The following is a 14,372-nucleotide window of genomic DNA, read 5'->3' on the forward strand; positions in this document are numbered from 1 at the left end:
GTCAGCTAAGCTCGGGAGGGCTGTCTTTGTTTCATACTTCCTTACAATACTTCTCTAGTACTGAATGCTGGCTGGTCTTTATTCCAGTGGACTTAAATTCTCGTTCTTGCTTCTAGGAATTAGCAGTATTCTAGCAGGATTTCCTATCTCATGTCTTCAAGATTAATGTTTAAATGATAGGTTTCATATTTTCTTGGGGAAATCTCTATTTGGCTGATAATCTCAGCTGTGTTTAGGCTTAGTGAATGCAATATAACAGTGAGGCAAATGAGAGAATTTAGTATCTTTCTACTCATTCAGCTCATACCCTTAATCTTTTTGTGGGGAGTAAGTAATTCTTTCATTTTGTTTTGGTAACTAGACCCAAAGCTGTCTATGTTCTTGTGTTTTGGCAAATGTCTAATGCAGGAAATACTGCAAAACAGAATAATACCATTTTAAAGCCATTTTCAAAAGGTGTCTTATCTGTTTAATTCCTTAGTTATCGTCAAATCATGCAACCCTATGGTATTCAGTTTTTACAATTATCTTCGGACCCACCCTTTGCTCATCAGAAGATATTTCAGCTCCCCAGAAGGAACCTTGGCCACCTTAGGTCTAACAACTGAGAAAAGCTTTGTGGATAAAATTAATCTTATAGAAAGAAAATTATTCTTCACTACTGCAAATGCTCATTTCAAAGTGGGCTGCCCTGTGCTAGCTCTTGAAGTTCTTTCCAAAATTCCAAAAGTAAGAAAAAAGTCTACTGTAGATGCAGAAAAAGATTCATCCAGTCCTCCTATACAGGATGGTGTTTCAGATTCCAAAGCCCTACAGGATGGTGCTGGAATTGGTGATATAGACTGGTCAAAGCCCATTTCAACTTCCTTTGCTTTGGATAATACTGCTGAATCTTCAGCACAATTTGACTGGAGTCAACCAGCAGTAAAATTTGATGATGAGCCCCTTACTCTTGATTGGGGTGAAGACAAAAATGGGTCAGATGAAGAGGACAAGGATGTTGGTTTAATGATGAAAAAATCCGATTCTAAGAGTGGAGAAGATGAGAGAACCCCAGACACAAGCATGGCACAAACACCACGTGGGGAGGTTTCTGATGCAGGAGACACTGAGGTTGATGTTATTGCTGAACAATTGAAGTTCAGAGCCTGTTTGAAGATCCTTATGACTGAGCTGAGGACTTTGGCTACAGGTTATGAAGTGGACGGAGGAAAGCTCAGGTTTCAGCTGTACAACTGGCTTGAAAAAGAGATTGCTGCTATGCATGAAATATGCAACCATGATGCAGGGGACAAAGACTATTGTAAAACCTATACCAAAGTAAATGGGGATCTACTTGACCACGAAGATATTATGGATAAGCCAGATATTGGTTCCTATGAACGGCACCAGATAGAGAGACGGAGGTTACAGGCAAAGCGAGAACATGCTGAAAGAAGGAAGTGGTGGCTGCAGAAGAACCAAGCTCTGCTGAGAGTTTTTCTAAGTTACTGTAGTCTTCATGGGGCACAAGGTGGAGGCTTAGCATCTGTAAGAATGGAGCTGAAGTTCTTGCTGCAAGAGTCACAGCAGGTAAAACGAATTCAACTAATTTCTATTCATGAATGTGAACAGTTCCAGACTGTCAGTTATGTCAAATGCCTGAGTTTGTGCCTAGATAGATGCTGCTTGTGTTCTGCAAGCCTAATGATCAAGGTCATTTTAATGTTCTCAGAGAAAGAACTTTGTATCTAAGTATGCTGCTGTTCCACATCCTGATTACTTGGTTCTTAAGAACCTGTTACGTGACACTGAGGATCAGGCTACTTATGATCGTGGAATATAAAAGTTGCTGTTTATATTATAGTTGCAGCATTATATGTGTGCTACAATGGCATAATTTTGGTCACAGTATTCTAGGTACCTATCTAATAAATCAAATTCACACTTACTGAAATACAATAAAATCTCATTCCCTACACCTCTGCAAATCATCCAAGGATGCTACAAGAAATGGGGTTTTAGCTGCAAAGTTCAACAAATAATATAAAGTCAGACAGGGTAGTGCTTTCTTTTACTATATTATGGCATTTTCTACATTTTATTTCATACAAAAAGAGATATTTTATAGCAAATGTTAATGACTAACCTGAGCTACAGCAGATAATCTGATACTGGGCAAGTAATTTAACATGCTCTAATCCTAGATTTCTCGTATTTCAAATAGAAGCAAGAGACAGCTGTTTTGGTGGTACTTGGCTTAGCATTTTAGTATTTTTTAGTACATTTTTAGTACTTTTAAGAATAAATAAAAGTTCTGTTCATTTCCCCTTGAGAAACTCAGATGAGTGCAAATTTGACTTTGTTACTAAACTCAGACCAGTGAGTATCATGTCAACTTATGCTAATGCAAGTACAGTTTTAGTTAATATCCCTTAATAGACAATCTCAACACTTCCTAATGAACTACATGAAAGTACTCTTCCTGCACTTAATCAAAAAGCAAACTTGGCTATCAGGTCTGAACCTTGTTATTATAGTAAATAAGAACTTACTTTTGACAGTAAAATTCCGTCTGTACTGAGTGGACAGCAGTGGAAGAGGACAAATAACCTGGGAAATAGATTTAATGTGTAAAATTATGTAAATAAAAATAAATTATGTAAAGAAAATATGTAAAATTATGTCTATTTATAAACTTGTTTTTCTCAAAGCAATAATTTTAAATACAGTCTTTTGTCTTAAACAGGAAACTACTGTGAAACAACTTCAGTCTCCACTTCCACTCCCCACAACACTGCCCCTGCTTTCTGCAAGCATAGCATCCACAAAAACTGTGATAGCTAATCCTGTGCTGTATTTAAACAACCACATTCATGATATTCTTTACACTATCGTGCAGATGAAATCACCACCACATCCTAATGTTGAAGATGTCAAGGTAATGAAAAGCTTTCAGGAGATGCTGAATGAGTTTTTTTATAAAATGGGGAGTGAGCATGTGAAAAATAAAATGTAGTGTTTATTTTTCAGCACTTACCTTTTTACAATACTGACCTTCTCCTTTAAGTCTGGTGAAGTGAACATGCTGGTTAACTAATTGCTTTCTGACATCTTTTTGGGTCTAGTTAGTTCCCTTTCATCCAAATTCTGGTTTTTCTCAGGAAACTATTCCAAATGTGAATGTTCACTGAAACACAAATTCTTGGCTCTTAAAACAGCATGATCATGGAAGTTAACTAATTATTCTCATTCTGATCGAATCCTGTAGGGAGACTAATGAAAGTAGAGATGAGACTGTAAGTTATATTATAGTATTCTATGAATATAGATACTATAAACCTTACTGTAGTGCAGATTTCCCCAACTGTACGAGGGTTTTTTACAGAACTGTGGTGAAATACTTTATCTAACTGTGTACTTAGGGATGAATAAATTCTATTCAAATTCAGTAAATACAGGAGGGGAAAAAGCCAAAGAGCATGAGACTAGGACACAGTTAATTAACAAGAACCTAAATCATTATTTTGTATATTTAATGAACATGAATACCAATCTAAATTAATTTGACTAAATGAAAGTAAGGAAAAACAGGAAAGTAAATGGGATGTCCCACTGCAAGGCAGTTAAGTTCTAAAACTGTAACCCAAGCTCATTTACATCTCATTTTCTCTCTTACATCTTGACTTCTTCTCCATTCTGCATTATGTTACAGCAAGCATCTTTCTTACTCTAAAAACTCATAAATTCTTAAAAGAGAATTCAGAAAGAAGAGCTGACACTTCCTAACTGCAAGACAGCCATTTAAATAATTCATAGTTTTAATCTAAGACCTAATATTTGATTAAATGGAAAGATAGTAGGAAAGATAGGAACAAACAGAGGGTGAGTTTAAAAAAGTTTACTTTTTTAACAGTTTGACAGTACCATTTTCTTCACACTGTGGATTTCATTGAGCTTTCCAAGAAATCCTTGCATTTCTTCTGTTTAAGAACTGGACTGTTTCTGTTGCATTGTGAGGCAAAAATGGAGTTATTCTTGTTACTCCTGGAGACTTACGGAAATTTATAAGCACATAACTGAGGTAAAAAAGAGATTTTAGATAAAATAATTATATAATGACTACACAAATTTTTGTATTTTATGCATATTGAGCAACTATTACTACATTGAACTGCAATGTTATATAGTACAGCTTCCAGGAACCATTCCATCAAATTCATTATCATAAGAGGACATACTTAATCACTCCTTCAGTGTGCTCATTTACTGCGGCTGTTCTGTATTATAATCAAGTTAATTATCTTGACATAATACTGGAAGGTTGTGACTGCCATCAAATTATCTCGAACAAACAGTTGTGATTTTCTTAGCACTACATTGTAAACTTAAAGTAATGTTCAGTTACTATTTCTTGCACTTGGTTTAAAACTAGGACAGCCCTGCAGAACACATTTCCAATGTTCTTTAAAAAGAATTGTAGTTTGATCACATTTTATATAAAACATGTAGCTTATTGGTTCTTTTTATTTTAGGTGTACACACTTCATTCTTTAGCAGCTTCACTTTCTGCATCCATTTATCAAGCACTATGTGACAGCCACAGCTACAGGTAAAGAGGGAAATTTTCTTACAGTCCTACCTTTGGAGTATACTTTATAAATCCTAAATGGAAATTCTTCCTGCATGTGTCTAAAAAAGGGATTAAATGTTTGCCTGTGGATATACTTACACAGTTTACACACTGCTAGCTTTGATACCCTTGATCAGTTTTACACAAATAACACCAACCATTCAGGTTTTGTCAATAAACAATAGGAAAACCTGATGTCACTGTCACTTGGGACACTCACTTTCTCATCAGAAAAAAATGCATTTGTGTTTAGCAGTCAAGCAGAAGCCAATCAGTTTACTGGGATGGTTTACCAAGGACTGCTTTTGAGTGATCGACGCAGGCTGAGGACAGAAAGTATCGAAGAGCATGCAACTCCAAACTCATCTCCTGCTCAGTGGCCTGGTGAGACAAATATAAGGTTATTTTTAGCACCACTGGACCAGCTCCACATTTCGAAATTACTTCACTGTCCTGTAATATGATGTTTCTGATTTAGTTCTCAAATTGATGACAACCTTTAACTTTTTCACGTATCAAAACTAATTAAAATAAACTTTCTATATGGCAGACATCTTGCTTGAAGAAGAAACTGTGATCTTTAGGATAAAATCAATGATCATTTGTCATTCTAAAATGTTTTCCTCCAGCCTGCCTAACCGTCTAGCAAAGCTATTTGTTAGCTGTCTCTGCAGTACTGTCTTAAATATATGCTGTAGTTGGTATAGCTATCAGAATAGCTAATTCCAATGTATGAGCATAAATTTAGTTTTTTAAGGTGAACTGTAGAAACAGTGCAGGAATTTCATAGGTATGCTGAGCTGCCCATAGTATTGGCAGAGAAGTTCAATGCAGAAGTCCCAGACCCAAGAAGACTTTCTGTCATTTTGATCTTTATTATTTAAAAAAAACTATTAGCATATTATATATTAGTATGTGTGTGTATATATATATGTATATACTAAGTATATTTTAGTATGTTTTGTCTGAATAAAAGCATCATGTATTAGTGGATATCTACCATAAAATGTAGAGGTGAAACACTTCCTTTTTTCCCCCATTTGTCCTCCTACTCATTTAACACAGAATTTTTCCTCTTTTTCTCTTTGCAGGCGTGAGTTCGCTTATCAATCTGTTAAGTTCAGCTCAGGATGAAGATCAACCAAAGCTCAACATCCTCCTTTGTGAAGCTGTGGTAGCTGTCTACCTGAGCCTCCTCATCCACGCCCTTGCAACCAATTCCTGCAACGAGTTGTTCCGACTGGCCGCCCACCCTTTGAACAGTCGCATGTGGGCGGCTGTTTTTGGGGGGGGAGTGAAGCTTCTTGTCAAACCTCGAAGGCAGTCAGAAAATATTCCAGGTACATCCTTCTCTGAAGGTCATACTAATGATTTGCATTTTATACCTTTTAGTAGCCTGGTAGGAAAGGTTTCTTTCCTTTTAAAGACCAAAACCAAGCAAGCAGGATTTAAGAATGTACTGGCAAGAAAACTGTTACATTAACTAAAAAGCAGAAAGAAATATTAGCCTTGCAGTTGTCATTTGTAATGGCACCCAGCACATTTTAAATTTGCCATAAAAACTGCACAGTTGTTATATTACTAATATTACTATTAAATGCTTACTTATAACCTTTTCAGGACATTCAGCCATGATTTTTAGTGAAAAACAGACTATATAAATCAGTGTTAATACCTCTGGGGTTTTGTTTGTGAGATGAGTGTTACTGTTTAATGACTGCAGTAAGTTGGAAACAGTATTTCTGAAACCAGTTTCTATAGCAAGGTAGGATTTCACCTAGCACAAACCACAGAGGAGAAATATCAACTTCATCTGTCAGAAAAACAGGTTATGCATATGTAAGCTCCAGCTAACCCCAGGATTTTTACAAAGACAGATGAGCAAGTCTTAATATACTGCTTGAGGAAAAGCAAAAGTGGAGATTGAATTCAGGCTCTGAAGACAAAGAAAAATACAACCATTTGTCATAGGACTTCGCACTGCAGCAATACTGCAAATCATGTCACATAAACTTTCATATCAACAATAGGCTTTAAAGTTATGCAAAAATTAGACATTCCGTATCCAAGATATAAACCCAAATAGTAATAAAGCATTGCACCATTATAAGTGTGCACAACAGGTTTTTGTCATTCATGGAATAACTTGAACTCATTTAGGGCAGTTATTTTCACAAGGTGTTAATATGAATAAGTTATATAAGTTGTGTTTATTTGAGATGTATTCTGTTTTCCTTTAACCTACAAGCTGCTACAGCTTCTGATGTTTCAGAGGATGGTAATGAAGGTTTGTAAAGACTTGCAGTGTAGATGAGTGTTGGTAGTGACTTTTTGGAAAAAAAAAAGTTTTTAAGTATCTAGTTCCCTTGTAATAAAGTAAGTGTGATCTTCAATGTTGCCTGGCCAATAAGACTTCGAAGAACAAATTCCACAGTAAAATTTTGATAAGTGTTATGGCAGTTTAAGTCATAACACTTTAAAACAGACTTCAGGTATCAAAAAGCCTGTCTCTATTCAAATTTTCTTCTCTATCTTAAGACTTCCTTGGCTTACATTTTGATAACTACTGATAATAGTGCAGCTTACTGTTTAGTGATATTTTATATATTGCTTTCTTTCTCAACAAAATTTCTGAGTTTCTTAATTTCTTTCTTGAGAAATTTTTAGATAAAAGATTTTTTCTTAAAAGGTACATCTCCTGAGAACTTAATCCAGTATATAAATGTAAAATAAAATGTACTTCTCATAAAATGTCCAGTGTCTAAATGCCACAGTATTGAATTTATCGTAAGTGAACTTTTTTATGATCACACTTACTTTATTTAGGCTGCCTTTGATTCTGAGTCAGTAGAAATTAGTACCAATAACAGTGGTGTTAGTTGCTTCAGTTACAAAATACAGCCATTTTAAAGATGCAATATTAATATCAGCTTTTTTAATGACCTGAATTTAGCACCTCCTCTTCCATCCGAAGAAATGGATAAACATCGCCGCCGGTTTAATATGAGAATGCTGGTGCCAGGAAGACCAGTGAAAGATAGCAATGTACCACCTCCTGTACCTGCAGAAAGACCCTCTTACAAAGAAAAGTTTATTCCTCCAGAACTCAGCATGTGGGACTATTTTATGGCAAAGGTAATTTAAAATGGAAAACGAAAGTTACAGTTCGTAGCAGGATATTACTTCCATTAAGTTTTAAAGGATAAAAATAATGTGAAAATTCTGAGTGCTCTTTCTTGTAAGATGCAGAATATTATCTTGTTAATAAAAGATGAAGAGCCTACAAGTCTATTACTTCACCTTCAAAATGTGTCTCTTGTCAATAGTACAGATTAACACTTTTCCCTTTGCTATTTGCTTATAGTATAGGGAAATTTATTTATAGGTTAAATTGCTGTCATTTAAACTCAATGACAGTGATAATTGAAATAAGAGTTGAATATTAAGAAATCAGAAAATAGCTTTCATAGCAGACTTTTACTTTGCATTGCAGCCATTTCTTCCTTTATCAGACAGTGGTGTTATATATGATTCTGATGAAAGCATTCACAGTGATGAGGAGGAGGATGACGCTTTCCTCTCTGATGTACAGATCCAGGAACACACAGATGCCAATTCCTACAGGTTAGCAGAAATTGTCAGTGTTTTAGAACAATTATGTCATGTGCTTATCTTTGCTTCCAAAGCTAAAAAAAAAAAATACAGGTCTTCAGCACCATCCAGTTTTAAGTCAAATAACTTTAGTACTGTGGATAGATTTATCTGTGGCAATGGGATTACCGAAGTGACAGGTTCTCATCACAGTTTCCCATTTACTTGCCAAAAAAAGGGATTGGGAAGTCAAAGCTGTGTGGTTTGCAGTTTTTTGGGGAAGGGAAAACAAATAAGAAACCCCTATCTTCATTTTTAAGACACAAAGAGCATAAGGTACCCCAATGCCAGCTCCAAAACAATGTTTTAGGCTACTGATTCAAGCATGTAGGTTTTGAACGAGGTGTAGATTAAATATAACACATCTACACTGTTACTCTAACCCTGATTGAAGAAAAATATTCTGTAGATAGATCTTAATGTTATTTTAACATAACTAAATCTATTCTTTTTATACAGCTGGGCTCTTTTACATCTGACAATGGTAAAATTAGTTCTGCACAACATTAAGAATTTCTTTCCCATTGCTGGTCTGGAATTCACTGGTATGTTAAATCCTGCTTTACATTTTATTTTTCTGTATATGTGGCTCTGTAAGACTTTGCTTTTTAATTTTAATTTTAAAATTTAAATAACTAAATACCTTATATTTTGCAATAGCCAACACATACATTTCCTTTCAGGTTTATTTTTTTGGATGGCTGTATTATTCTGGGGTTTTTATACACACCATAAGTTAGATTATTTTTTGTCTCTTAAGCCTTAATTGAGTAATATTTCTGTTTAGATCTGCCTGTAACATCACCATTGGGCATTGCTGTAATCAAAAATTTGGAACACTGGGAACAGATTCTTCAAGACAGAATGGACCAATTTGAAGGCCCACCACCAAACTACATCAATACTTACCCCAGTGACCTTGGTGTGGGTGCAGGACCAGCTATTCTTCGCAACAAAGCAATGATTGAACCTGAAAACACACCGTTCAAGTAGGTATTCTTTTCTTAGCAAAGACACCTTCTCTGATCACAGAAATTCTAAAGAGTATTTCCTACTAATGTTAAACATGGCAGCCTGGAGGGCCAACTGTGTCCTGGGGGCCATCAGGCACAGCATCACTGGGTGAGAGAGGGGATTGTCCCACTCTGCTCTGCACTGGGGTGGCCTCACCTGGAATATTGGGGCAGTTTTGGGTGTCACAGTATAGAAAGGATATAAAGCTGTTAGAGAGTGTCCAAAGGAGGGCAACGAGGATGCTGAAGGGCCTTGAGGGGAAGCCATATGAGGAGTGGCTGAGGGCACTTGGTCTCCTCATCCTGGAGAAGAGGAGACTGAGGGGAGACCTCATTGCTGTTACAACTTCCTCATGAGGGGAAGAGGAGGGGCAGGCACTGATTTCTTCTCTGTGGTGACCAGAGGCAGGACCCGACAGAACAGCATGAAGCTGAGTCAGGGAAGGCTTAGGTTGGGTATCAGGAAAAGTTTCTTCACCCAGAGGGTGGTTTGGTGCTGGAACAGGTGCCCCGGGGCAGTGGTCACAGCACCAGACCTGTCTGAGTTCAAGAAGTGTTTGGACAATGCTCTCAGGCACACAGTGTGACTCTTGGGGCTGTCCTGTGCAGGGCCAGGAGTTAGACTTCAATGATCCTGATGGGTCCCTTCCAAGTTAGCATATTCTCTGTTTCTTTCCTCCTTCTGTTTTATCCAGATCAAAGGATTACTCAGCTCTTCCAGCAAAAAGGCTCTGGCATTTTCTTGTGAAGCAAGAACTTCTTCAGGAGACTTTCATAAGATATATATTCACAAAGAAAAGAAAGCAGAGTGAGGTAAACAAAGGATGTAACTTTTTTTTAAAAGAAACTTCAATTATAACTGTTCCTCAGTCTCCCCAGTATTAATTTTATTTTTTCTTTCCATTTTTCGTTAACATTTCAGTTTCCCTTCTTTCATTTAAAAGTGTTTGGATTTTTTTTCAAAATCAACATGACTGCCATGTTGTTGATTGGAATATCAACTGAACAGAATATATTTAGACAAGACATAGCTCACCTTTGTGTATCTGAATACTGTCCTAATAAACAGAACATTTGTGATAATGGTAATAAGCAAATGAATTTGAATATTCATGTAATATTTTTTTGGTGTGTCATACAGAAAAAGAAATTTAAATGCACTATTAATTTGTGTATATGTATATATGCATGAGTAATATATACATATAAGAGTAATATTATATAGTAATATATAATATGGGGCTTTACAAATTGTACCAGTTACAGCTGCTGTAAGTTCTAACTGAAAACTTAAACCAACACATAACTATCACGGGAAATAAGTATATGATGTAGTATCTTTAAGAATTCCTGTAAGTATGGAGTTTGTGTGTGTATTACTCCTCCATTTATTTACTATATCATACATCTTGTGTTCATCTAGGAGGCATTACATTTTAAGTGAGTTTGTTTAGATTCCTGTCTTAGTTTCTGTGCCTTTTATAAAAAGTTAAAAATACATTTGTCATCATTTACTGACAGAGTGGCCTTTAAAATCTAGTTTGGAATGTTTCATTCTTTTTTTATATTTGTTTGTGCATGTGTTTTGTGTTTGTGACTGTGTGATGTTATGTAGTCTGTAGAAGATCGTGTGGAGCAGGTCAAACAAAACTGCGTAGCAGAAGATCACAAAAACAAGGTAGTATCCCTTCTCCCAAACCTCTGGCACATTCTTAAAAGTTCTGTGGAACTGGCTTTCTTTCTCTAATGTGACTAACAGAAGCTGTATGTTCTGTGTAGTCTGTGTGGCAGGCTTTTAATCACTGAACTAACTTCAGATGTCCTGATAATTGGGATGAGTGAACACCTCGTAAATAGTGTTGCACACACAACTTCTGTTTCTTACGCTCAAACACAACTTTTGGCTTCTAGAACACCAAAGAGTATGAGAAGTCTAAAGTTTAGCTTCCGAAACAATGCTGAGGCCACTGAACTTTTCTTGCATGAATTTTGTATAGATTTTTGCACTCTGAATGTACCGCTACAAAATGGATTTTCGTACTAACTGAAGTTGTTTATAAATGTTTTGTAGGTTGAAGCAGATCTTGGCTACCCTGGAGGAAAAGCAAAAATCATTCACAAAGAATCAGATATGATAATGGCATTTGCAGTTAACAAGGTAAGCCTCAAGTACTACAAGAAGTGTAATAAAAAGATCCTAATTATAGTTAGTATAAATTTTGTATTTGTGCTGCATAGGCAAACAGCAATGAAATTGTTTTGGCATCTACACATGATGTTCAGGAACTTGATATTTCAGCTCTACTGGCTGCTCAGTCATTTATATGGATTGGGGAAGAATATGACAGAGAATCTAAAAGGTAAGATTGTTTCTTTGTGGTTATATTAATAAGAGTATTGGTTTACTGTGAGGCTGAATATATAATACCTGTGTAGGCACAAATGGAGCCTACCAAAAAAGTTATTTATTCTTCTTCAGTAAGTTTCAGGTTGCTTTACAAATGGGTGAGGGAATGCAAGAGAATAATTAGTGTCTTTAGGCATGTTTGCACTGCACAGTGAAGTCAAATTCCATGGTGCATAAGCTAATAAAGGAATACCTTAGAAACACTGTAGTTCTTTTGCATCATTTCAGTGTGGAGGGTAGTTGTGGTAGTTGATGCTGGCTGTATAATACAACAGCCTGGATTACTGTCTGCTCCATTACTGTGCTGAGATCTGTGAGCACTCCTCTGTACCACATTCCCTTGCACACTGCACACACAGGTCAGGAATAGCACAACAATATTCTTCACAAGAGAGCTTATATCTTTATATTAGGATCATCTCTTGAGATTAAAAATGAATAGCTTTGGAGCATTTGGAAGGAATTTGTACTATATAAGTGGAGGAATTATCAATTTATAGTCTTATTATAATCACTTCCTCTACCCACTGCCCTTAGGCTCTTGACAAATAAGCAAAGAGCATTAGAAGCAAAGAAACATTTGTTTAAAGCAGAGCATTGCTGTTCTTTCACAGTTCTGATGACATTGACTTCCGTGGTTCCACCACAACACTCACTCAGTCAACTGCCCCATCGTTTGGAGTGAGTCAGATACAACCATCTCCATCTATGCCATGGTTGGGCACTGGTCAAACCAGCACTGGAGCTGGTGTGGTAGGTACTTTTCTGTGCATGCAACTCAGGAGAGCATCACTTTTTTTGTGTGCTGTTTAGTAGAGAGACCTAGCGTGTATTAGTCATCTTACTGTTAATTTAACGTTGGCATAAAAGGCCAATGGTGACCAATAACTGGCCAAAAATAAGGCCAAACTAAGCATTTTCTTGTATACTGTGGCACAGAATTATTGTGATACAGAAAACAATGATACATCATTTTTTTTTCTTATGGGAGCTTTGATGTAGGACCACACAAATAACGTTAGTTTAACTTTTTTTAGCTGGGGGACACTCACCATGTAGTAGTATAAACAAAACTGAAGAGTGCATTTGTGTCTTTTTCCAAAATTATTCTGATTTTCCTTTGTTTTATATTAAGCTTATTAAAAGAAATCTGAATAACGTCAAGAGAATGGCTTCACATCCAGTCCACCAGTATTGTAAGTGAATCACGCTTACTAGTATGGAATAAACAACTTTCTACAAAATACTGTAGTATTAATAAACATCTTTCATCTTAGACCTTACAGGAGCACAGGATGGCAGTGTCCGAATGTTCGAATGGACAAGACCACAGCAGCTGGTTTGCTTCCGACAGGCTGGGAATGCCAGGGTTACCAGGATGTATTTCAATTCCCAGGGCAATAAGGTAAGTACAATATTTAGGGGTTTTGGGGGGATGTTGGGTTTTTATTCATAAGGCAACATTTGATTGTGCTGTGACCTCTAAATCAGTTGTAACTGGTGGCATGCAGAACTGTTATGGTGTCCTCCAGTGAGGGCATGAGCAGTATCATTCATTTTGTCTGCATGTGGGAGCTTTGTAACAAACACTGACCCTTGTTCTCCTTTCTCTTCTGTCACTTCACACTGCTATCCCATATCCCATTTGCTGCATTTTCACACTATTTATTCTCTCTGTTCTGAAATCTGTGTTCCCATGTGGTAACCTTTTTAAATTAAATATTTAAAAAAACTATTGGGCATCCTTATTTTCCAGAAGCACACTTGTATCAGTAATAGAATTGTGGAATTGTTAAGGTTGGAAAAGACCTCAAAGATTGTCAAGTTGCATAAAATGTAATTTAAACTGATTTTAAAATTGTGTTTTGAGATATTACAGTCTTACCATCACATGGGAATCAATCTTAAGTCAGAAATTCAGATGTACTAGTTGTCGCCATGCTTCACACAAAGGTCACTCAGGTGGGACTCATGAAATCCAACTAAAAGGAGAAAATATAAAAAATAATTCTAAATATTTCTAAAATTATTGTGTAAAATACAGAATATGCTGTATGGGATATACAGTATTAATATAACTCTGTCATTTTACCATTCATGATAGAGCCCAGTCCTTCCACAATTGTCCTCATCATGCTTTTATGATATGTCATGCATTTTCCTTTTCTAAGCATTTTCAAGTAGAGTCATGGAGTAATGATGCCTCTGTAAACCTTAGCATTTAACATTAGGATTTGAAAGGTAAGCTTCCATGCTTACAAAGCCTCCATTTCCGAAAAAGAGTTGGGTATGCAGGAGAGCATCAATCCTTAAATAATCATTAAACAATCAGCACTGAACTCACTTGGCTTCTACACTATTTTTTTGTACCTGACCATCACTGTTGTTGATGTTCCATTTACAGGTGAAGGTTTGGTGGTTTAGGTGGTTTTTTTCCTGAAGTTGGCAGTTTACTATTATTAATTATTATGAAGTAAACATCCAGTAACCAGTACATTATGATAATAAATGCAGTTCATTCCTTGCAGTGTGGTGTTGCTGATGGTGAAGGTTTTCTAAGTATTTGGCAAGTAAACCAAACCACCTCAAATCCTAAGCCCTATCTGGTAAGTAAACAGAATTAATTTTTTTCTTATTACAGAGGAAAGGGAAGTCTCTGAGACTTCAGACGGGCTCAGAGCATATGACT

General features: G+C 36.3%; 1 protein-coding gene across 1 annotated transcript in view; it reads left to right on the plus strand.

Annotated features, from left to right (window-relative positions):
* The window catches only part of DMXL2 (Dmx like 2), a 38,842-nt gene that overhangs the window by 20,786 nt on the left and 3,684 nt on the right, over positions 1–14,372 (plus strand). Inside the window, exons 23-38 of the mRNA XM_018069753.2 lie at positions 482–1,572; positions 2,729–2,920; positions 4,515–4,591; positions 4,866–4,996; positions 5,704–5,952; positions 7,566–7,747; positions 8,106–8,236; positions 8,723–8,808; positions 9,051–9,252; positions 9,972–10,089; positions 11,348–11,434; positions 11,515–11,636; positions 12,298–12,436; positions 12,819–12,879; positions 12,961–13,088; positions 14,212–14,289. Coding sequence (XP_017925242.1) covers positions 482–1,572; positions 2,729–2,920; positions 4,515–4,591; positions 4,866–4,996; positions 5,704–5,952; positions 7,566–7,747; positions 8,106–8,236; positions 8,723–8,808; positions 9,051–9,252; positions 9,972–10,089; positions 11,348–11,434; positions 11,515–11,636; positions 12,298–12,436; positions 12,819–12,879; positions 12,961–13,088; positions 14,212–14,289 — 3,074 coding nt within the window. The remainder of the gene's footprint in view (positions 1–481; positions 1,573–2,728; positions 2,921–4,514; positions 4,592–4,865; positions 4,997–5,703; positions 5,953–7,565; positions 7,748–8,105; positions 8,237–8,722; positions 8,809–9,050; positions 9,253–9,971; positions 10,090–11,347; positions 11,435–11,514; positions 11,637–12,297; positions 12,437–12,818; positions 12,880–12,960; positions 13,089–14,211; positions 14,290–14,372) is intronic.

The sequence above is a fragment of the Manacus vitellinus genome, unplaced genomic scaffold (genome assembly GCF_001715985.3).
Source record: "Manacus vitellinus isolate BGI_N305 unplaced genomic scaffold, ASM171598v3 scaffold_16_pilon, whole genome shotgun sequence".
Lineage (NCBI taxonomy): Eukaryota > Metazoa > Chordata > Aves > Passeriformes > Pipridae > Manacus > Manacus vitellinus.